At 38.0% G+C, this 25505-nt stretch overlaps 1 protein-coding gene across 2 annotated transcripts in view; it reads right to left on the bottom strand.

Moving 5' to 3' along the window:
• Window positions 1-4401: 4401 nt before the first annotated feature.
• si:ch211-198m17.1 (mucin-13) overlaps window positions 4402-25505 on the bottom strand; it is a 48764-nt gene continuing 27660 nt past the window's right edge. For both annotated transcript variants that reach the window (XM_059003116.1, XM_059003117.1), the window contains exons 2-12: window positions 17377-18666; window positions 16380-16496; window positions 15832-15941; window positions 15468-15526; window positions 13198-13349; window positions 12601-12732; window positions 11064-11106; window positions 10146-10183; window positions 9748-9835; window positions 9133-9283; window positions 4402-6388 (exon numbers count right to left, since the gene is read on the bottom strand). In XM_059003116.1, the coding sequence (XP_058859099.1) occupies window positions 6266-6388; window positions 9133-9283; window positions 9748-9835; window positions 10146-10183; window positions 11064-11106; window positions 12601-12732; window positions 13198-13349; window positions 15468-15526; window positions 15832-15941; window positions 16380-16496; window positions 17377-18666 (2303 nt within the window). In that variant the 3' untranslated portion in view covers window positions 4402-6265. The remainder of the gene's footprint in view (window positions 6389-9132; window positions 9284-9747; window positions 9836-10145; window positions 10184-11063; window positions 11107-12600; window positions 12733-13197; window positions 13350-15467; window positions 15527-15831; window positions 15942-16379; window positions 16497-17376; window positions 18667-25505) is intronic.

The raw sequence follows: 25505 nt of genomic DNA, 5'->3' as shown, positions 1-25505 counted from the left end.
CCAGTTACCACAATCCGTGGATCTCAATACAATTGAGCATGTCCTCTCAGCCTGCCTCTCTGCACCAGTTACAGGAAATATTAATTACTGAGTGGATTAACATCCCTCAGACACTTTCCAGCACCTTGTATTGTCTGCCACGGTGTGTCAATGCTATGATCAGGGCAAATGGTGGCCCAACCTGATATTAAGGTACAGGTCCAGGCAGTGTACAAGAAATGTTATTTTACATGGCGTGTTGTCCCCCCAATTTTGAATGTTCAAATATCTTTCCTGACTGCAGATACTCCCCACAACAGCTCTGGAAAATTGAAGGTAAGTAGGCATCCAGCCGCCAAGCCAATTGCCTGGCCCGTAGGGGCTATTTTAGCATAGTGACATTGTTCAGTCCCTGAAGATTGTGCGTTCCTCCCTTTTGTGGAACCCCTACAAAAACTACACTGTGTTTTAATATATAGGGTAATAAAAGTTTGATTGTGTTAGTCTGAGGCTATCCAAAGTTCAAGGCTTGTTTTGTACAGCACAATTGTAAATGTAAGTTTCAATTCTGTGACTTTCAGTAATTAAATTTTTGACTGTCTTGTCCTTGACTTAAGTACATACAAAGTTTTCTCAGATACTTAAACAATGACTAGCAAATTCCAATTGTGCATACTTGGGATGTATAACTAAATGCACCTTGTCCTTCCTGGCTTTTGTTATACACACTCAAATTTCCCACTTTGTGTGAAAGACAGCAATTTTATGGCAGTTTAACAAACCCTGATTAACACAAATTTTGGACTACTCAATGTTAATTTAGGTAAGGTATTGAAGGATTAAAGTGAATCAGCATCTGTAAAACTACCCATTAAGGTGTATCTGTAAAAATAAGAAGCATAATTAGAAACATAACTATTCAGAACCTTATTATTTTAGTTATTTTTACATCCACATCTCCTGAAAGAAATTGTAGCTAACAAAATGATTTCCTAAATATTACCTGTTTTGCAGTTCCATTAGCTAAATATGTCTCAAATGTGCAAGTTTGAAAGAAACGCATGTTATAGCACACATGTATTTTAATTTTAAAGTTTGAGACCTTAAAGTTACAGGCCCTGTAGCAGGTTGGGTGAGGGTGTGTCGCGTGGCGATCGACCAATAAAAGTAACGTGCTGAGAGAAAGACAGCTGCAGCAGAAGAAAATTCCATGTACCCAGAAAAACAGACGGACGCTCTCTGGGACTTAAATACAAGTTAGCGCAGGGGAAACTTGGACAACCCTGTTACAGTTTGGTTACGGTAGAACGGAACATAAATGATTCTGTCTCCCGTGTGTTCAGTTAATTTCTCACACCCGTCCAGCCTTCCTCATTCTATTTAAATCATGAGACAATATGAGCTTTAAACTGCCAGCCTGCCCTACGCTACATTTATACTGCATAGGTTCCAGTTGCCTGCCATAAACATATGTAACATTATCTGTCTCAGCATCTTTAGAGACTTAAAAGCCAGTGCCACCTAGCTATCAACTACCATGGATAAAAGTTTCCTTTTGTATATTGCTTGCAGTACATACCTGTTGACTAGTTAGGGCTGGCATTTGCCAATTTAAATAAGCTTTGTCTGATCTAGCTTACATTACTAGGGCCCTGCGTTTTACGCAACCTGCTTTCTTAGGCTGCACTTCATTCCTCCCACCGCATGTAGTCTGCTTAATTAAACCACTTATTGATTAATAATCTCCCAATTCCTTTAATCATCTCAATTAGTCATTCTATTAACGTGCATTGGCGCGTTGATTAGGCGGCAGCAGCAGCTACGGACATTTATTTATTACTAATACGTCTTATTCAATATTATTTCTTAGAATGTGTAAATAAATAATTTAAATGTTTCAGTTTAATAGTAGGAACACATAATTTGTCAACAAAATATTTTAAAAAACAGCACTGATTCCCAGAACAATTTATATAAAATACTGAAATCATAACATCAATGCTGTAACACACATATTACAAATATAAGATAAAGATAATAATAATAATAATAATAATAATAATAATAATAATAATAATAATAATAATAATAATAATAATAATAATAATGCAAGGTTGTTCGTAAGCAGCACATTAAGTGTCACTTACAGTTTCATGAAAGAAAATGTCCCATGCATTAAATGTTGCTATTAAACTTAAGCATCGTCAGTTGGTTAACCCTGCCTTCTTTCATTGACATTGTTCTGTAAAAACTTGGCCATAAGAAGAAACACTTCTTTCAGCATCTACAGAATTGGTAACAACTGACAAATATATTTTAGCCTTTCGTGTTAAATTGGGAAATAATTCTTCAGCTTTAATCCAAAATTCATTCAAAGTCATTCTACTGCTGTTTTTTTGCACATGGTAGGTATTTGTCCATTTCTGATTTACAGTCAGCATCAAATCCTGGAATAGAATATAATGGGAGGGCTTCCAGATCCAAACTACACACTTGTGGGTCAAATAGCCTTAGTGCCATCAGAAAGTTATGAGCTGGTTGAAAAAAACGTGGTTTCTTTTTGCATTTATCCGGGTTATAGTAATTAGTCCGTTTTTCAGAAACATCATGGAAGGTTTTTACACATTGTTGTTCCATTGCTCGGTATGTATTTATTAATTCTGCAACTTTATTATATGTTTAATGGACTCTCACTTCACAGCTTTCAAAGCACAGAATCAGATCCACCAGTCCCTTGGCACTACAGTGTTTGGTGAAATGTGCATTTTCTTTTCCATGAAACCTGCGTAAAAAAGGGATGTATTTGGAATGATATTCAGCAGCAGAATAGCAGATGCCCCATCGTGTTCTGCATGGCTCAGGTGGCAACTTTATGGATAAAGTACCGCATTCTTGTTGGATTGCTTCTGCCAGGTGGTCTTTAAAACGTAGTTTTCTGCATGGGCAGTGTTTAATCCATTTTTTTAACGGTTGCAACCAGCTTGTCTGCTTTCGGAAAATTATTTGCCCAGATATTGCCGGCAAGGGTTATTATGTGGGCATTACAAGTCAAATGTACTGAATTTGGCAGTAAACCTTGAAGAATGTCATTGTATGCCTTTGATCATGTAACTGGCATTATCGGAGACAAATCCAGTCACATTATTAAAATTAACTTCAAATGTGTTTAAACATTTCACAATGCCCTGTGCCACCGATGAGTAATTCACAGAGTGCAGATTAACTGTATTGGCTAATATTACTTTCAGTTCGAAGGTATTCCATAGTCCTTGGAGAACAAACAAAATGTGGAAAACATACTGATCTTTTGCATTTGTAGACTCGTCAGTAACTACAGATACACTGTCAGGCATCTTTACCAGTTGTACAATTTTCATCTTGTGCAACTCAGCAATTTGGGGTAGATATTCCCTTCTCAGTTGACCTGCTGTAGGAATTGCTCCCGCATTTATTACATGTTTGTTCAGAAATACACATAGTCTGGGCTTATCAATTTTTTCCAGTGGAATATTAGCACAAACAAATGCCTCTGTCAAATCCAAAATAACATCTCGTTGGCGTTCATAATTTTCGTTCCCCTTACGTTATTTACTGGAGGACGTCGTCTCATAGCTGTCAATATCAGCCTTTTGTTTTCTGATGATAAATGTCGGTCTATTGTTGACTTTCGAGTGTGATCCAAAGATAAATTGCAAGTTGTGCAAAATAAATTATACCCATCGGTGTACAGAACACCAGGTGGATATTGCTGCGTGCGTTCGCTCAATGAAATGCTTTTGATTGCAATGTCTTTGACTCCATGTTTAGGTCTCTCGATTTTTCTTTTAATGCATCAATTTATTCAATTACCATTTATACTCATCATAATTAGCTTTTATTTTTCTAATTAGTCAAAGTGTAATATGTTGATTTCTTAATTGAAAATTTGATTACTATTACTGGAGTGGCTGCAGGGACATCTAGGGGAGAGCAGTTGAATTACAATTGAAAAAAACAGGTCGCGTAAAACGCAGGACCCTATACATTACACATGTCTATGGCAGGCAACTAGAAAAGAAGGACAGCTCTTGAACTCATAGTCAAAATACCTTTAATTTACATAAACAATACTAACCCAAAACCAGAATAAGACAGATGGCTAACCCTGTACATGAATAATCAACACATATAAAAATATTTGCTTATAAAATGGATCTTACCCAATCAAAGATTAATGGTGACATACAATACACCCCCCCCCCCCCCCCCCCAAATGAAGTGAACTGGTTGTCAAGTGAATGAGTGGGTCTAAAAGTCCCAAGCTATTGGAACACTTCTAAGATATCTTATTCATTAACGTGTTAAGGTTTTAAGCAATTGTCACCTTTACCAAAGATAAATTGGCTTTATAGAACATATTTAAATAAATAAGAGCAGATCACATTTAAATGAACACAATTGTTTTATTTTATTATTATACTTTTTTTGTAAGAATGACCCTCGCCATATTATATAGAAAACATGTGAAATAGTATTTACATGTTTAAATCATTGTGGCAACTTCAATATACAGTAGATTGTACTAAATACATTGTATATGATCACCATTATTGTACATACATTCAACATAGAAATATATAGGCACATATTCTGTTCCTATCAGTTTACCCTTTGAAACATAGGGATTTAAATGTAACAAATGTCTTTTACATATCATTTTAATCAATGCCTAGGTCCTTTTTTTTCTATTTTTACACTTGAAAAGTTCATTTGCTTAGCCTTAAACATAACACACATTATAAGTAAAAAATAATTAAACATTAGAAAGCCAAACATTACTCCTCGATCACCTCTTTATGACTTTAGGGCCTCATTTATGAAAGGGCACTAGAGTTAGCGTGCATGTAAAGTAGTGAGCCTAACTTGCACGATAAATCTAAATTTACAGCCCCATATACTAACAGAGAACGTATTAATTAATGTGCACACTGTTTGGCTCATTTACATGCCATAGCGTGCGTACTGAATTTACTGCAAGCAATAATTTAATGTGCACGATAATTTCCGAGACGACTACACATGACCACCTTCATATAAAAAGCCCCAGCAGTCCAGGTGTATATTTTTGTCAAGAGCTTATTGTGAAAGGTGGAGGTGGCTTACATTGACCGAAAATGAGCGATCAACAGACACATTGTAAATTGAAGGTTATTAAATAGGTTGCAGTTAAAGCTGAATGACATAGTTTAAAATAAATAGTTATAACATGTGTATTCAACACGTATATTCAACACGTGCAGTCTGCATTGTATGAGTTCCCATTAAGCCAATCACAGCTCACAGAGGTACATTACGATGTATGGATATGTATATATTTTTTATGGTGCGGCCCACCAAGTGGACAGTCTTAACTTAAATGGCCCTTGCTGCCAGATGAGTTTGACACCTGTGACCTACAATCAATTCTCATTTCTGGACTTTTTCCATTCAAACACATTTTCATAACCAAGCAATTCAGAAAGATGTATTTATTTCACGTTAGCGAATCAGCGAATCAAACAAACAAATCAGTTGAATTGATTCAGTAAACTGAATGAATCAAACAAATCGAGTCAGTAAAAAGAATCGAACTGCACATCACTGACTTTAAGGCTAGAAAAAGAGGTTTAAAAAGTGCGCCAGTCAGTGGTTAAAGCCTGGTTTCCATACGCACTAAAATTAGCACCCTTTAGGAAATACCATGTAAATACAGCTCATCTCATTATTCCGAGCTGGATGCTCATTTAAATACACTAAATTTAGTGCGCGCCATAATATGCCAAGTATTGCACGCGATAATTAATAAAGTTGCAATAGTAAATATGGAAATCATTGATGTGCAGACTAATTGCAATTATGGTACACCATAATATTTAGTGCCCTTTCGTAAATGAGGCCCTTAGGATTGTCAAATTGCATTAATTACTGAATTTAAATCTTTTTATATATTTTTTTTTATTATTTGACAGCTCCCAAAGCTGGTTATTACAAAGAAAATTATCAATCTTAAATGTGATATCATTTTGGCACTTGACATTCAAAAAGAAAAAAGTACAAAGCTATCCTGCCTTTTGCCCCAGCAGGTAATGAAGTAGTGGCCTGTGCTGGATGAAAATTCAAGTTCTTTTTTCCCCCCAATAACATTTTTCAAGAACTAGGGCCATCGAAGATTGCTGTATAAAAGTTTGACATCCAATCACTTTGTAAATGTTAATTAAAAACAATAAAAGGGAAAGATCTACTATCTTGGTATCATACTTCTTTATTTTTATGTTTTCTTGTTTTCATCTGGAACAAAATAAGGGTTTTCCTGGCCGTGACAGAGATATGAGTAGCGAGATTGGTTCTTGCCTCTGAAGGTCTTCAATTCGTCAATGTTATCATAAGCAACCTAAAAGGCAAAAACAAAAGGACTTAAATTAAAACACATATAAAAAATTAATACGTTAGGTTATTATCATAACCCTGGTTCCCTGAAATAGGAATATTAACCATTACAAAAAGACACCCGAACCTGAAAACTTTACACCAAAGACTTTCATCAGAGCAGTGTGACGCACCCAAGAGCAATACAGGAGCTACTTACACTGACAACGATGTCATTTTCCTTCGAGGATTGTGACCATAAACGCTGTGGCCCTGAAGTTAATGGTTAATATTAATGGTTAATATTAATGGTTAATATTCCTATTTCAGGGAACCAGGGTTATGATAATAGCTTAACGTTCCCTTTCAAGTATGGAATATTAACCATTACAAAATGGGTGAGCATACCCAAGCTGTCACAAGGACATGGTTGTATACTACTGAGCTACAAAGCCTTGTGCTTGTTAATCAGTATCCCAGCAATAGCTGGAGGAAACATTAGGATGAACTCGCCTCTAATGTTCTTTTGTGAGGGTGGAAAGCCACCCTCGGCACTCTAGTGCCGAAACCAGGGTTCTGCGGATCTACAACATTCGGTAGAATCTGGTAAAAGTATGGGGGGAAGCCCACACTGCTGCACTGCATATGTCCTGGACAGATGCACCCTGGAACAAAGCCCATGAAGTTGCCTGACCCCTGGTGGAATGGTCGGTAAGCTTCTCTGGTGGAGGCAGATTGGCCAGTTCATAAGCAGACTTAACTGTGCCTGTCAACCACGTAAGACAGACGCTGCTTAGACAGACCTGTCTCTGGGAATTAGCCCCGTAGCAGACAAAAAATTGTTCTGACTGCCTCCAGCTTTTAGTCCTGTCAACATAATATGCTAATGCTCACACTGTGCAAAGCATATGGAGCTGGCGCTCCCTGTCAGATTGGAAAGGAGGGGGATGGAAAGCCTCCAATTCCACTAACTGGTTAACATGAAAAGCCGAGATGGTCTTCGGCAAAAAAAACAGGGTTAGTATGAAGGGTAACCTTCATTCTGGCCTCTGAAAAAATTAGACAGGCTTTCGGTATTGAGAATGCTTGCATTTCACTTACCTGCTTAGCGGAGGTGATTGCAAGCAAGAAAGCCGCCTTGAAAGACAAAAATTTTAGCACAGCTGAGTGCATCAGATGGATGTTTCATCAGTACAATAAGCACAACATTCAACCTCCAATGAGGAACTATATCCTTCACCGGTGGTCTAAGCCGCCAGGTGCCTTTCGAAAATTGCTCCTCCAGGAAATGGCGCACCAAGATGGCTGCCAAATAGACCTTCAAATTAGAGGGAGAGTTCCCCTCATCAAAAAGGTCCTGTACAAATTTCAGTATAACTGCCATAGGGCATGTCGTGGGTTCGAAACCACGAGACAAGCACCACGCTTGGAACACGCCCCACTTGTACCTGTATTGGGAATGGGTAGAGGCTGCCCTGGCGATTTGTAGGGTGTCAATCACCCTGTTTGATAAGCCCAGCCAGCTCAAATGTAGCCGTTCATGAGCAGACCCAGAGTTGTAAGCTCGAAGGGTTGGGGTGCCACAAAATGCCCTGCACCTGGCTGAGCAGGTCGAGGCGCATCGGCAGTTCCCACGGCTGGCCGCTCAGAAGCTGCATCAGTGAGAAGAACCATACTCTCCTGGGCCAAAATGGGGCTACTAGTAGCACCCTGGCCCGGTCCTGCCTGACCTTCTCCAGGCATAGTGGGAGCAGAGCAAGCGGTGGAAATGCATAGAGTAGATGTGCTGGCCAGTACGTCTACCCCTAGAGGTCCCCCTTCTCTTATTATACAGGGGACAGTGTGGCAAAAAGGTCTACCTCTGCTCTCCTGAATCTCTCCCAAATGAGGCTCATGACCTTGGGATGGAGTCTCCAATGAACCACTGGGGACCCCCCTCGAGAGGCGGTCCGTAGCCCAATTGATCATTCCAGGCAGATGGACTGCCCGGAGTGAGAGGAGGTTCTCTTGTGCCCACAGTAGAAGCTTGTGGGCCACACAGTGGAGACTGGGTGACCTCAAACCACCCTGGTGGTTGATGTAGGACACCACATATGTGTTGTCTGTACGGACGAGCATGTGTCCCCCCTGAATCTGGACCATCTATCATTGATTCAGTCTGAATACTACTGAGTGAAGGCACATTCCTACATTTCTATTGGAGACTCCACTTGCAAGATTTAAAATGAGATTACAATCAGGATGGATGCTTGTTAGCGGGACTTAAAGCTGTATTACAGTTAAGATAGGGAGGATTTAAAACAGAATTCTGAAGAAATGTACAAAAATGCCTACACACAAAAACCCCAGAAGACTGTGCCCGTGATCATAGGGATTTCGTTGTGGAAGACAGCAAAGGAAAGAAGGTACAACTTAAGTGTGCAAGTACTGTTGAGTTACTACTACTATACATATTTTGACAGAACAAAAAAAATAAAAACGCTCAAACATTTTGGAAAGTAACCAGAAACACTAATTTCATACAGTATATCAAAAAAGAAAGCCCTGAAAAAAAACAATTTACATAAAACTCGAAATTAGCTAAAAATAAGCACCGAAAAACACAATTAATAAAACCCGCAAAACAGAAGCCCTATATACTGTGTAATGCTTTTGATGGCATGTTTAAAATGTCATTTGTTTTTATTAGTTAAACAAATAAATCTTAGTTTAAATGTTTTATATCTCTAAATGCCCGAGGCTTGCTGTGCTGTTGTCTTGTTTCTTCACCAGGTTGTGGGTGCTCCCATTCTCAGTCATCTCCAGTTGAGTGGCCTCACAGTTGGTAGTGGCTCGGGGGATCTTGGGCACCTCTTGCTTGGGCCACATCAGAAAGTCCTCCGGGGGGTAGGGGCTGCTATAAGAGGAACTCCTTTTTAAACTGTAAAGAATACATTGAGATAGGAATTGAGGGACTCTTGCCATGAGTTTTCAGACATAAAAGCACAAATTCATCCATCTTATTCCTATTGATATTTTTTACAGCTGGTGCTAAACTGCTTTGAAATCAGTCCTGTTCATTTCCATTGGCAGCAGACCAAGATTAAACTTCTTTGAATCTCATCAGTCCCAGGCAGGACTGTGTCTAATGCAAAGTACACAAGAGGCGGAGGGCTGTCCATTAATATTAGAGACATATTGGAGGTTGCTAAAGTCATTTCTTAAAAGGGAAATATACAAAGCTGTGAACACATATAGGCGATCTTGGACCTGCAACATCTAGTTGTTGATTGGATTGTAGACTACAGATGGAACTGGCTCCAGCCCCAGTTTATTTGAAAAGGCTGGTTTCACGGAGAAGATGGAAACAGGACAGAACTAAACTCAGATGTTTCAGTGGCTTACCTGCAACACAATATTAAAAGTGCTAAGATGACAATACAGAACAGTCCACCCAGAACACAGGAGATTACCACCACAGCCAGCAGAGAGGCTGTAAAAGAATATGTAGTTATTTTATTCAACTTTTTAAATCGTATAGCTATGGTGGTGCCTAATGCGGTTTGATACTTTGACACAGGAAACTGTATCCAAGTCTTCTTGAGTTCAAATGTACTGATATCTATAGCATTGTTTAATTTCAAATTGAAGAACCAAAACATAATAATATTAATAAAGCTAACAGCGCCTTTAACAGTTGAACCGTAATTAGCCAAAAATGATTGACTAATGGCATATTCTTATCAGGGTACCATATAGAAAAAATACAAGAAATAAATTAATCTTAAACTAATGGTACTCACAGTCGTCACAGTTCAATCCTGCTCTACCAAATGGGCACCTGTAACAGAAGGTATTGCATTCTGTGTTAGTATTTATGCCGTTTTAGGATATCTTACAGTATTTACATAACAAGAATAGAGTGATATAAGACAGTAGCAAGGGATGTGTTTGCAATCTTTCTTTTTTAAACTCAAAATCTGGGTAAAATGTTATTGTTTTTCAATCAAGTCTGTCATTAATTAAAATATATTTTTTTCTGGCTTTGTTTAAATTTATTTTCAATGAAAATAACAGAAATTCTATACACATTTTTACTTTGGTCCAATGGTTTCTCAGTGGTACAAAGCTCACCAATGAGAGCCCTTATGGAATCTTATGTATACGGGCAGCAGTGTGGAGTAGTGGTTAGGGTTCTGGACTCTTGACCAGAAGGTCGTGGGTTCACTCCCTGGTAGGGGGCACAGCTGTTGTACCCTTGGGCAAGGTACTCTACCTAGATTGCTCCAGTAAAAACCCAACTGTATAAATGGGTAATTGTATGTAAAAGATAATGTGATATCTTGTAACAATTGTAAGTCGCCCTGGATAAGGGCGTCTGCTAATAAATAAATAATAATAATGAAAGCATTTCAAAATTAATCTATAATTTCTTTAGTCTGACAGAAACAGCATTTTTTATTTCAAGAGGACAGAATTGTGGGTTTCCTGGGTTTAGTCTTAAAAACGGAGACCCAAATTATATTTGTCAAAAAAAAACAAAAAAAAAAAACTACACTATGTACACACTAGGTGGCAACATTAAGTAACAAAAGGTGTTCAATTTATGACCAGTTATTTTCTTGTTTTATTTTTTAACACTAAAAAAAGGTTATAGGTATATTGTACACCTGGTCATTTGTTTTACAAAACTATAATTCAACAGACTTTTGAAGACTTACACGACACACTTGTTGTTTTCTACTTTGTATCCGCTGGCACAAGCTGTCAAAAAATGCAGAAAGAGATTATTAGCATTAATATCATACAATGCCAGCTGCCAGATGCAAACAACAACATATAGTGGGCCAGAATCTCAAAGCTATTTACTCCCAATCGTCATAAGGGCAATTGGTAAACTCAAATTAAATTGTCTTAAACAAATAATAAACAATGTAATACTTTACTCTGCCAGTGAATTAAAAGTCTTATTTTTTTATTTCTAGTTTCGTAAGTTTATTGTTTCCCCTTTAGCCCTATGTGGGTTACTGATACCAAAATGAATTCATATTTAATATTTTGTTCATAATTATATAAAATGATAAATTAATACAATCACTATGCAAATATAATTATATATATATATATATATATATATATATACACACACACACAATTGCAACCAATGAGAATAGGGTAAGGTAAGTCATCACAAGCATGAATTCTGAGTAGGGTAAAATGGACAACAGATAACTCAGTGTATCTGGAATATTTAGGTATCTATCCAGATATTTGGGAGTTGTTTACATGTAAATATGAGAGTTTGGAAGTGTAGTATATTTGTGTCAGCGAGGCATCTGCTTCAGTACAATTCAGAGAAGAGTTTCACTTGGTAATGACTCGCCTGCAGGCAAGCTGAGGACACTCCAGAAAGTTCTGAGGCTGTGTTCTGCAATATGGTGAACTAATGAGTCCTTCTCTATATAAAGTGCTTAAAAACTGGCAAGACACCTCTATTCCACAATCTGAACCCTGCCAGTATCCATAGTAACCCCCTTGGAGTCAACAAGATATAAAAGCAAGCAGCTGCTGCCAAGGACAAGCTGTGTGTGTCAGCAGTAAGGACAAGTGCAGGGAAGCATTCAAAGTGGTAATGGAGAACAATTACTTTTGCTGCTCCTTTTTTTAATACCAACCGCTGCTTCGTTTAAAAAGACAGGCAGCAGAGGATAAAGGCAACGAATTGAGCTCTTTGAGCATTTGAAAGCAACATTAAAATCAGGTTAATCTTTAGTATTCTCATCTCTTTTAAAAACAGCATAAAATCTAGATTCTATCCTTAGCATTACATATATATATATATATATATATATATATATATATATATATATATATATATGTCAGTGACATCATCTCTAGCCACAGCTGTAAATACAGCCAGTAACCATATAAGATCATCATGACCAGCGTCCATACCACATGCATATGTACAAATGTAAGTTTGACATACTGTACAGATGCCTTTCAGACAAAATGAAGTTTCATCACAATTGGGCAAGCTGTTCTCTAAATGCATATACCTCCAATAAATGTAGCTAAATAATTTCCTTAGTTAGTTTCATCACAATTGGATAAGCAGTCAAAATCTAAATTGTGACACGCATACGTACAGCCACCTCCTCTATATCCCCCGGTGGGAGGGCAATAAGATTCTCCACAACTGAACACAGGGGTGGCCTGAAAATTTTATTGTAGAGATGCTGGACTGAGTAAACTTACCTACACAGACTCGCATTGAGAAACTGGATGGCAGGTACCCATTCTTACAAGTGCAGCTTAAAATGCCATTGGTAGATGAGCAAGTTGTGGACGACAAGTCACAACTGTTGTGCTGTGCACATAGATTTTCATCTACAAAAAAATATGAATATTTATTAAACAAAGAGCAGACACAACACATAACTTGCAAGATCAAAATGCAGTTAAGGGATATGTAGAAATGTATACATTAGGTAGTAAAGTAACATCCAAACCCATTTCCAGACATCCCAGGGTTGATTCATGAGCTTTGGGGGCAGTAGTGCTCATTATTGCTGGTAATTTAGAGAGGTCAGGGTCACTCTCACCTGAAGCAATGCAGATCACTGCACTGAACTCTAAGTTACAGGTATTATTGACTAGTTACAATGCATTAACGAAGAACACAAGGTGAACCAATTTAAAACTTTTTTTTTATTAAGTAAAATATTTATTGCATTTTTCTTCCAGAAATATGTAATTCAATTATTTTCTGAAGCGACAGGTTTAAATTAGGGAGGCTCACTATGTAAATTCACCACTGCTTAAATTATAAAAATAGACTCCATTGATATTTACTGCTGTAAGTGGTCTCTTTATCTATAAGTTTGCAGGTGTTGGTGTCGTCACAGGTTTCTGTTTGCTTTCTGATGGCGTTTGAAATTGTTTCTGCAGTCACATTGGAGTTTAAGTTGTAGAAGTTATCCACACTTGCAAGGACACTCCCTGGCCTAAAAAAGAGGAAAATATTCTGCTGAAACCATCAGCACTATTTTTTCACAAAACGTTAAGAAATGTTTTTTCAAGAGAGGTTATAAACATTCTCATAGGATATACAGTACTGTAGAAACTGGAATAAACCGCTAACCCTCTCTAAAACAGTTGTAAAAAGTTTTCATGAACTACAGACATAAAATACAGTCCTTAACAAAACATTTCTTGATCAGTCCGGCCCCCAAAGCACCTGTTGTTGTTACAAAACTTAAAATAAAACTTTTAGCACTGAGTAACTTTGCATAACGACAGCACTTCTACTAATTAAGTAGTTTTAGTGTCTTATATGGAAATAAGGCATACAAAAATGATACCAAATACTGTGAGAAGTTAACTGGTCTGTTGGGTTGAAGGGAGGTTTTTTCACTTGACTGCACTAGCAGTCTGTCATTTTGAGTGGATTTCTTTTTTATAGACCAATTTATCAGCCTGCAGTTTGTAAGAGGTAAGAAACTTTAGAAGACTACTTAAAAGTCTTTATTTAATTTATAATTGTGTAACTCCAGCTATGTCCAAAGGTTTTGCATCACCTGGAATTTAAGGACTGAAATACAATAAGAAAATAGATTTATAAATATAATTTAGATATTTTATATAACATCATGTAATCAAAAAAACTACACAATGATGTTGCAAAAGTCTAAGGAAAGCCCTAATAATTAGTTAACCCTTTAAGGACCGGGATCATACTGAAGGGGTCTTCTAGAACCGTGATTGTGTAAACACGATAAAAAAAAGCACAGGGCAACCGTACTCTGCAGTACAGGCTTCAAAAACATATCATTGGTTAGGGGAGGGACTGACATTCACTTTCTGATAGTTTTTTGTTCTGTGACGTGACTGAGCAGGGCATTTAGTGTCTAAAGGGTGGAGACAGTTTACAGCAGTCTGCAGAGACAGAAACAGAAACAAAACACCACAGGAACTTGTTTAGAGCTAATAAGAAAAGGGAAACACTGTAAATCTGATGTATTTGACTTTTAATTATATTAGAACATTTATTCTGTCTCATGTTTTAATCTTTCTCTCTCTCTCTCTCTCTCTCTCTCTCTCTCTCTCTCTCTATATATATATATATATGTTTTTACAACATTTATAAATGTCAAGAAATGAGGGGATACAAGCAGATACTATTTAATGAACTAAATGTATCAGGTATGTTTATTTTTCCTTATTACTGATAATCATGGAATGAATAACTATTATTTTATTTATAAATATTTATTTTGAGAAAATAATCAAGAGTAGTGTCCATTATTGCTAATAAAGACCATGAGAATAAACATGTGTTATGTCATTGCAATCGGTCAGGTGAAACTATATCATGTAATTGCCCTAACATCAATATTTTTCAACAGAACTTTCAGGAAGTATTGTAAGGTCCCTCGGGTCATAGAATAACGTGTTTTATACATGTACCTCTAAGCAGAATACATATATATATATATATATATATATATATATATATATATATATATATATATATATATATTTATTGTGTTGAGCGAAAAGTTTGTATGGTTTCTGAAGTACTTTATAATGTTCCCCAGAGTGTTCAACTGCAAAAATAGATTTCTGGTGAATCTTTAAAGGAAGAGAGAGTCAAATACAGCAACAAAAAGCCCCGTCCTGGGGGAGCATCCCACTGAAAATGATTGGTCCTGAAAGGGTTAATTCTATAGGGTGATGCAAAACATTTGGCCATAACTGTACATGGTGTTTTTATGTTTTCCAAAAAATTGTGTTAATGACATTGCAAAATGGTTCTGCCAGCACACATACATACATAGAATAAAAAGTACTACAGTTTCCATGACAAACAGAATTATATTGCAAGATAAAGAATGATATCTGTCCAAGGTTTCTTATGAGGGAAAAAACTACAGTCCAGATGTATTCAAAATCATAGCCCTCTTGTTGCACTATAGGTTTTATTTGTAGTTTTCATTTAGGTTGTAGAATTGCTTATCTGAATAAATCAATAACCATTGTACATTTTACATTTGCTAGTTTTATTCAATGTTATGACCAATATATAAATTCACAATTCCGATAGATATAAAGTGTATACTTACGCTAGCTTTAGAACAACCGATTTTATATATCCTTTCTCATTTTTTAATATGCTGTTTAACTAGAGAAGAGAAGGGAAAACAGTAAATCAATTACCTTAACAGATAAGCACATTTACCATATAGAAAGTTTGCTTTACATATGGGTGTTTGTACAACTTTCTTTAACATACAATCAAATATTATTAAAACAGACCACACACATTTAAAATGTATATACAGCTGGTACATTTTTTTTAAATACTGTTGAGTTTGGATTCAATAAAAAAAAAAAAAAACTAGAAATCTAGTTCCAAAGGGACCAGGTGACTGAATTCACATATTGCATTTCACAAAAACAGGTTTTCTTAATAAATGAATTGCTTACCTCTGCCTCAATTTGAGATGATGTGATTTGAAACTCTTTAGATCTTTTGTCAGACATACTCTCAGTGAAATTAATACTTTTCAAATGCAATTCACCAGGGAAGGTTTTTGCTGAGGGGAAAAAACCCAACAACAAATAGCTATCAGTAACCAGTACATCGTGATGGTTGTGTCATGAAAATGTAGGTCAACTTCTATGAACAGCACGTGGAATAGAATATCATAAAGTATCATAAAAATGCCCATGCTGTGCCTCAACAAAAGTAAAACTTTACCGGTGAATGCACTAGCCAAACTTTCATCTGGACTTATAACTCAAACTGTGTGTGAAGTAACTGATTATTAATAATAATAATAATAATAATAATAATAATAATAATAATAATAATAATAATAATAATGATAATAATAATAATAAAGTTGTACCCTAGGAGTTTGCTTCCTTGTACCAAAATGATTCCTGTGTTGAAGGTCAATTTCACTGTAATCACCTACAGCACAGGAAGTAATAAACTGAAGTATTTATTCCTGCTATAATTCTAAACTTACCTTGTACACAGCCGTTTGATGATTCATAGTAATACCCAGGAATGCACTGACAGGTGTAGTTCATGAAGAGTGGCACACATACGCTACCCAAAGAACACACACCAGGGCTGCATGGATCTAGAAGAAAATAATGATTTAACTCAGGACATTAACATTTCAACTTGATTGCTTGAATCCGGGGAGTCAAAAGAGACACAGAAATTGGAAAAGAGTTCTAATGGGGGACAGTTCTTTAGAACTCCATTCCCCAGCTGCCACTGCAAGCAACACGCAAGCACTGAGACTCCCATGATTCAATGCTTCAACACATATGAATGCTTTCGCAACTAGGAAATTATATCATCATAGTTGAACCGTATTTTAAAACTATACTTACAAATATTACATTAAATAAATGTAGGATTGTTTTTCATAAATATAAAATAAATACTTATTCCAAAAATATTCATGAAGGTTGTTCGATAAAGATTAATTTATGTATTGGAAACAGACAAGTAATAATTTTATCATTTGCTGTTAAAACAGTATTATTATTATTTATATTAAATATAATACAGGTATTAAATGTAATATTTATGATAATAAACGACTCTGTCTAGATCTAAAGAAGTATTTCATATAATTGAGCAAGGTACTTTACCTAGATTGCTCCAGTAAAAACCCAACTGTATAAATGGGTAATTGTATATAAAAATAATGTGTAAAAAATAATGTAATTGTATTAAAAAATAATGTGGTATCTTGTAACAATTGTAAGTCGCCTTGGATAAGGGCGTCTGCTAATAAATAAATAATAATAATATTCCCCACAGCACAGTGCCCCCTACCCCCTTGCTAGGGCAGTGGCTGTGGACTAGAGAAGAGAATGCCCCTCATATTCTTAGTATTTCTTGAAGGTTTCCCATCCAAGTACTGACTAGACCCAACCTTGCTAATTTTCTACGATATAACAACATCACAATGGAACGTGCTATGGAAGAGAAAGGCTCTAACATACTTTGAGGAGTGGTTTTGGGAGGCTGTGTAGTTGGTTTTGCAACGGTTGTAGTGTCAGAGTTGGGGGCTCCAGTTGTAGTGTGAGAACTGGGGGCTCCAGTTGTAGTGTGAGAACTGGGGGCTCCAGTTGTAGTGTCAGAGCTGGGGGCTCCAGTTGTAGTGTCAGAGTTGGGGGCTCCAGTTGTAGTGTGAGAGCTGGGGGCTCCAGTTGTAGTGTGAGAACTGGGGGCTCCAGTTGTAGTGTGCGAGCTGGGGGCTCCAGTTGTAGTGTCAGAGCTGGGGGCTCCAGTTGTAGTGTGAGAGCTGGGGGCTCCAGTTGTAGTGTGAGAGCTGGGGGCTCCAGTTGTAGTGTGCGAGCTGGGGGCTCCAGTTGTAGTGTCAGAGCTGGGGGCTCCAGTTGTAGTGTGCGAGCTGGAGGCTCCAGTTGTAGTGTCAGAGTTGGGGGCTCCAGTTGTAGTGTGAGAGTTGGGGGCTCCAGTTGTAGTGTGAGAGCTGGGGGCTCCAGTTGTAGTGTGAGAGCTGGGGGCTCCAGTTGTAGTGTCAGAGCTGGGGGCTCCAGTTGTAGTGTCAGAGCTGGGGGCTCCAGTTGTAGTGTCAGAGCTGGGGGCTCCAGTTGTAGTATCAGAGTTGGGGGCTCCAGTTGTAGCGTCAGAGTTGGGGGCTCCAGGTGTAGTGCGAGAGCTGGGGGCTCCACTTGTAGTGTCAGAGTTGGGGGCTCCAGTTGTAGAGTGCGAGCTGGGGGCTCCACTTGTAGTGTCAGAGTTGGGGGCTCCAGTTGTAGTGTGTGAGCTGGGGGCTCCAGTTGTAGTGTCAGAGTTGGGGGCTCCAGTTGTAGTGTGAGAGCTGGGGGCTCCAGTTGTAGTGTGAGAGCTGGGGGCTCCAGTTGTAGTGTGAGAGCTGGGGGCTCCAGTTGTAGTGTGAGAGCTGGCGGCTCCAGTTGTAGTGTCAGAGCTGGCGGCTCCAGTTGTAGTGTCAGAGTTGGGGGCTCCAGTTGTACTGTCAGAGTTGGGGGCTTGAGTTGACTCACTTCCCTCACTGGTTGCTGGTGATGCTGATGATGTAGATGAAGCCAGATATTTTGTTGTTGTTTTACTGGCTGAAGAAGTTTCTGTGGTTGTTGTGGCCTGGCTAGTTGGTGTGTTATCTAAAGTGGTTGGATCCTGCTTGGAAGTCGTGACTACAGAGGAAGTGCCCGATGTCTTCTCCATTTTGATGGTTGTCCCTTGAGTGGAATGTGTGGTTTCTGGGATTTGTTTTGTAGTGCTGGACGTTGGAGATGGTGTTGTGGAGTCTATGAAAGAACAAGAAAAAAAAAAAACAATGTCAGTGACATATCCCCCCCATCACAGCTGTAAATTCTAAATTAGAGCCCTCACTAATATGAAAAGGTAGACATTCAGGACCTACATCCACTTTCATATTGCACCAGATACTCTCAATATGTTATGTTAAAGTGTGACCATACCAAGCTTTATGACAATTGAGGTTTTCTAGATGTAGGTAAAGTGTGACATAAGGGCAAAGGGTCAGACAGAAGGGGTACATCTACTGTATAATATCCTTATACCTCCAGATTGTGCTACCTTATTGTTAAAATATATCATCACTGGATAAGCAATTAATTGTCGGAGAGACAGACAGATAGCCTCCATATACTCAGAGAGTCAATAGCTTAATAAGGTCCTTAGCAAGTTTAATCACAGTAAAACAAAGTTTATAACCTATATGACCCTGTAGCAGGGCAGTAGAAAGCTCTGCTGTTTAAATGTATTTGTTTATTTTAGAACAGGGTTTCCCCCTCCACCCCTGTGTTATTTTGTATTTGTGGTTTTTGATTTATTATTGTGGTTATGATTTATTGTATTTATATGATGGCGAAGGGCCGTATGTTTTGTTATTGTTTTTGTATTTATTATTGTATTTATATATGATGGCGTAGCCCTGCGGTTTTGTTTATTTTAAAACGTGTTCTGGCAGAGGCGAGATTGGTGCTCGTCCTCTGCCAGGAATAATTAATAAACTCGTGCAGAAGGTGACCATCTCCCGAATTAATTAAGTGATTCATTTTGTTGCTAATCGGGAGATGGTCACCTGCATAAAAGCCTGCAGCTCTCTACCCTCGGGGTGGGGTGTATGAGAGGAGCGGAGAGAGCGAGGAGAGAGAAAACAAAACTTAGTTAAATACAGGAACAGTGACAGCAGTTGCCCAGTCTGACCTGTGTTGCTTTTATTATTTTGTGTTCGTGATTTGTTTTATTTAAAATAGTCTTTTTGTTAAACCTTTTTTATTTATTTTTGTATTATTTAAATAAAATGGCGCCACCGCGTCTTTCTTTTGTTAAAAACTGAGACTTGGTGTCAGTGTTTTTTCAGTTTAGTTCCTGCTTCTGCCCTGACGTCACCGCCCAGTCACCCTGTCACAGGCCCACTAGATTTTTTTTTCCTTCTACCAGGAGGTCCCTTGTTTCCTCGATGTGGGCACTGATTGGTATAATATATTATAATAAAACTGTAACCTTTATTAATTTTACATAATAACAGGGTGGACTCCACCTGGCTGACCAGCCTTGAATTCTAAACAACATCTGCACTCTGCTTCACATGTTGCAAATTAAATACATGTATCTGGTTCATTACTTTACCTGGGGAAGAAAAGGACAACCTTCAACAAATGTCATCAATTCGGTGACCGAACGTCTTAAAACAACCTCCCGATCAGAAAAGCAATGGCAACCATGCAAAAGGCCCTTTTCAGGGACAAACCAACCTTTCAATAGGTCCATCACTGCGCATCATGCAGTTCAACATGGAAGGATTATCGAGCATCAAATGTGATTATCTCGCAAAGATCCTGAGGATGGAAAACATCGACGTCCTGGCGCTGCATGAAACCCACTTGGTGAGTGAAGGCTCCAGCTCGAAGATCAACAGATACTGCCTTGTGACAGCATCCGAAACATGGACTTGCCTCCTTCGTCAAACCCGACCTGAAGGGCACCATCCAAGTGTTCCCCATCACTGATCCTTTCACCATTGCCATCAAAATCGGCAAACTTGGTGAACGTGTATAAGCCACCATCCGCAGAATGGCTGTGCCCAGCGCTACCACCAACAAGCCACCCTACGATCCACATAGGTGATTTAAATAGCCACCACACCTCGTGGGGCTATGAAAAGAATGACGCAGCAGGAGACAGGGCTTGAATTTCAGTGCGGCATTGCAGGAATCGCACATTTTCCGCATATCAGCAACTTTCAGTGCGGGAAAATCCCACAGAGATATTTTAAGACACAAATCTACTGTATTTTTCACCCAATTTAGAATGCCTAAAACACTACAACAATTTATAAGTAAGTGGGTGTCAGTGACGAAAGCATTATGAGCCGGCATTCTGAGTAGTTCTGGTTAAAATAAATAAATAAATAAAAATAGTGTTCCTTGGGATAACAAAATACTGAGCTCATGTCATGTGATTTCACAAAAACACCAGGTGGTCAGTGTTTGGTATTTGAATTGAGTTAAAATTGCCAAAATGAGTTGATTAAGAACCTGTATAAATAGCCATTCGAAAAGACATGATTTTAATTAACGCAAGAACAGCGAAAGATAGACCTTGCCCTGCTTGAGTAATGAAGAATGCCTGGTTGCTATCAGCATGATTGAAGGCAGCCTGTCTGTGAGAGAAGTTACCTGGAGAATGAGATGTTTCTGCTTCAACAATCAGCAGACTAGTCCACAGAAACCAGGAAACTGGCTTTGTGAGGGACAGGCCACGTCCTGGAAGGCAGAGGGTCACCGACACAGGACCATCACATTCGACTAATCCAACCATATAATCATTTTCAGACTGCAGTGGCTACAGCACGAGAAATTCCAGGAAGAAACAACCTGCGCATCAGCAGAATGACTGTAGCTCGCCATCTGCATGAAAATGACAGCTGCTTTCGCTAGCAGAAGCTGGGTCACGTAATTCATCAATTGTAACCAACAGTAAATTAAAAAAAAAAATGAGAGATCGAATTATTTCCATGTGAATAGGCCATAATGTTAATGTAGTTTTCAAACTTTTTTTTTCTCCTTTGAACAGTGGGTTGATATATATATATATTTTTTTTTTTCTTCTTAATTTACCATTTGTTTACACTAGAAATTTGTCAGATTTTACACAAAACAAGGCAAAGGCTAGTGACTGCAGGGATATGAAAATTGGAGTGTGCTATATTTAAATGCCAATGTATTTATCAAACATGTCTTAAAACATCAGGATTTGTTTGAATGAGTTTTTTATACCAAGCTCTATAAAAAGAGGACTTATTGTTACTTTAAACTGTTACTGTGAGGGAATTTTTATTTATTTTTTTAAACATTTTAATTCGATAATGATCGATAATTGTCATTAGAATTTGCACGACAATCGATGCCAACGTCAGGGTTCGATTTACAACACTAATATATATATATATATATATATATATATATATATACACACACATACACATACATACACAGTGCCTATAGAAAGTCTACGCCCCCTTTCAAAATGTTCACCTTTTGTTGCCTTATAGCCTGGAATTAAAATGCATTAAAATAGTTTTTTTTCATTTATCTACACATCCTACCCCACAACTTCCAAGTGAAAAAAATATTCTAGAAATTTGTAGAAAATTAATTAAAAATAAAATCTGAAATAGCTTGGTTGGATAAGTGTCCACCCCCCTTGTAATAGCAATCCTAAATTAGCTCAGGTGTAACCAATCACCTTCAAAATCACACACCAAGTGGCCTCCACCTGTTTTAAATTGTAGTGATTCACATGATTTGAGGATAAATTCAGCAGTTCCTGTAGGTTCCCTCTGCTGGGTAGTGCATTTCAAAGCAAAGACTCAACCATGAGCACCAAGGTGCTTTCAAAAGAACACCGGGACAAAGTTGTTGAAAGGCACAGACCAGGGGATGGGTATAAAAAAATATCAAAGTCCTTGAATGTCCCTTGAAGCACGGTCAAGACGATTATTAAGAAGTAGAAGGAGTATGGCACCACCAAGACCCTGCCTAGATCAGGCCGTCCCTCGAAACTGGATGACCGAGCAAGAAGGAGACTGATCAGAGAGGCTACCAAGAGGCCAGTTGCAACTTTGCAAGAGCTACTGGCTTTTATGGCCAAGACTGGTCTAAGTGTGCATGTGACAACAATATCCCAAGCAAATCTGGCCTGTATGGTAGGGTGGCAAGAAGGAAGCCATTACTCAAGAAAGCCCACCTTGAATCCCTTTTGAAGTATGCAAAAAAACACTCAGGAGATTCTGTAGCCATGTGGCAAAAAGTTTTGTGGTCTGACGAAACTAAAATGGAACTTTTTGGCCTAAATGCAAAGCGTTATGTTTGGCGCAAAGGTGCTTCCACCAAGTATTAACTCAGGGGGGTGGAGACTTATACTATTATGATCTTTCAGTTTTGTATTTTTAATATATAACTTTTTTCCCCTTAACAGTGTGGAGTATGGTGTGTAGATAAGTGGAAAAAAATCCTCATTTAAATGCATGAAACTCTGAGGCACTGACACAACAAAATGTGAAAAAAGCAAGGGGGTGTAGATTTTCTATAGGCACTGTGTGAATATATATAATTTATCAGGGTTCTCCCCAGGTATTCTGTACAGCTGGGCGGCAGAACATCATAGCCGGGAGCACTTTTAACGGAAAAATAAACTTGCATTAAATATAAAATACGACAAAGAATTTGAATAATGTGTTGTCTTTGGTTGACTATATCTGGTTGCGCTTTATGTTCTACATTTTTTTTTTCATTACTGTTTTTTATGGTAAATTACCGTGCTTATGTAGGCACTCTACGAAAGATAATGTAGGTTTATTGGAGTTCACAAAAAAAAAAAGGTAACCTTTTCACTTCCTTTTTAGCTTAATTATTGATCTTATTGCTTCATTTAAATTGTTTTCTTTATGTTGAGTTTTCAGGGCATTTTGTTAATGCATGTCTATTTTTATTTTTTGCTGTTCTACATTTTTTTAATGCAACTGTTCATTTTAACCACTTTTTTTTTTTTTACAAAAGAGTACTCACACACGTTTGGTCACCATCATAACTGTTGCATGAAACTGGAGTGTAATAATCCAGCACCGCTGCACTTAAGCATTTGTATGTCAGATGACAATGGTCAGCTGATATCCCATCATGCCTTTCTTCTTAAAGGCATACAGCCTCTATACATGAACCTCCAATATCTCTCACAAGCACCTGGGTCCATATTGTTACAATATCACAACAAAAGGAATACGTTTTTTTTTTTTGGTGTATATGTATAGCTATTATGTACTATATATCACCTTACAGTACAATAATACGACAAAAAAATGGACAATGATAATACCCGAAAATAATCTTAATATTTTTTTAATAAAGTAGCCGGCACAAATATAGTATTTGGATTGCGTCGCTCGCCAGATTATTTTGACCCCCTGCATTCATTGTCACTATTTTTGCTTTGAAAATAATGGTTATTTTTTTAGCAGTTATTTTTAACATTTTAGCCTCTCGAAGTGCTTAACACAGAAAACCCGCCCCTTCAACTCTCTGATTGGTTAAATATTGTGTCAAGACGTAACACAGCTGTCGTGGTTCCCAGATTATTTTCACGCAGCAACGGTCTGCTAGAAACTAAATCAATCCTTATTGTTAAAGGTACAGTAGCATCTGCAAAACAGGCGGATTGGGTTTTCTCAGCCGGGCGGCGACGCTGTTGATGTCTGTGTCTCAGCAGTCCTCTGGGGGAGTACTTAAAAGAAATGTACACATTTACTCTCACGTTCAGTGTTGCGTTAAAAAAAGCAGTAAAGTCAATTTTCTAACGGGTTGTAGCAGTGGTGAACAAGCATTCATAATGCTTACAAAACAGTCACTCGGAACTGAAACCATTTCCCCTGCAATGCCAACCTCACTTAATGACGTTTTACGTTTGAGTTCTCCCACTGCGCGGGATACGACGTTTATTGGGCATTTGAATTTACTGAAACACGTTGCATCTTTGTAAGTGTAAAGTCATTTTACAAAAATGTGGAGATTTATACCAGGTGGCGACCCCCCCACCACAAAAAAAAAAAGAAAAAGACTTAAGATGTCATTAGCAAAGAGGTTGTACTAACAAAGTAAAAAAAAAATAGGCCAGGTTTTATTAAACAGTTTAAAACTAACAAATAAACAATTACCATAATGAACATTATCACAATATGTTGCTCAAAACATAATAACACAATATATCGCTTCTTGCTTCTCCCACGCAACTCCACTACTCTGCTCACTCCACTGGCTCCCGATCACCGCTCGCATCCAGTTCAAGACTCTTGTACTAGCCTACAGATGCCTTGACCAGACTGCACCCAGCTACCTCCAGACCCTCATCTCTCCCTACACCCCCACTCGACCTCTCCGCTCCACCTGCACTAGAAGACTGGCTCTACCTCCTCTACGCTCCCCTGTCTCCAGAGCCCGCTCCTTCTCCACCCTCGCTCCGCAGTGGTGGAATGACCTTCCTACAGATGTCAGGACTGCCCAGTCCCTGACCACATTCCGGCGCCTCCTTAAGACTCACCTATTCAGACAGCACCTATAGAACTCTGATTTTCCCCTGGGACACTTATCACCCTTCCTTAAATGCGCTTTACTTGCTCTTATTATTATTATTATTTATTTCTTATCTGCCCCCTATTTTACTGCATTTAATCCTGTACTTCAGAGTACTGTAATCTGCCAAGTGTTTAATCTGTAGTATTTTGTATTTAATCATATCCTGATGTAACTATCACTAACACTGTTATCTGCTGTATTATTGAATTGTATTTTGTCACACGTGTACTTGCTTGAACCAAAGTCATTGTATTTATCTTGCTCTTAATTGTATTATTACTTGTACTGTGGTATACTGAAATGTATTTGCTTACGATTGTAGGTCGCCCTGGATAAGGGCGTCTGCTAAGAAATAAATAATAATAATAATAATAATAATAATAATATTAATAATAAAGTTGAGTTCTTACCTATAATCAACAGTAACACGTTTAAAGTTTGGGACTCGCTGTCTGTAGCTTGGTGTGTACATTATCGTCAGCATACTT

Source organism: Acipenser ruthenus, chromosome 28, assembly GCF_902713425.1.
Source record: "Acipenser ruthenus chromosome 28, fAciRut3.2 maternal haplotype, whole genome shotgun sequence".
In the NCBI taxonomy this organism is placed as follows: Eukaryota; Metazoa; Chordata; class Actinopteri; order Acipenseriformes; family Acipenseridae; genus Acipenser; species Acipenser ruthenus.
Note: the sequence above shows the minus strand (reverse complement) of the source record. Positions and strands in the feature narration are given on the sequence as shown.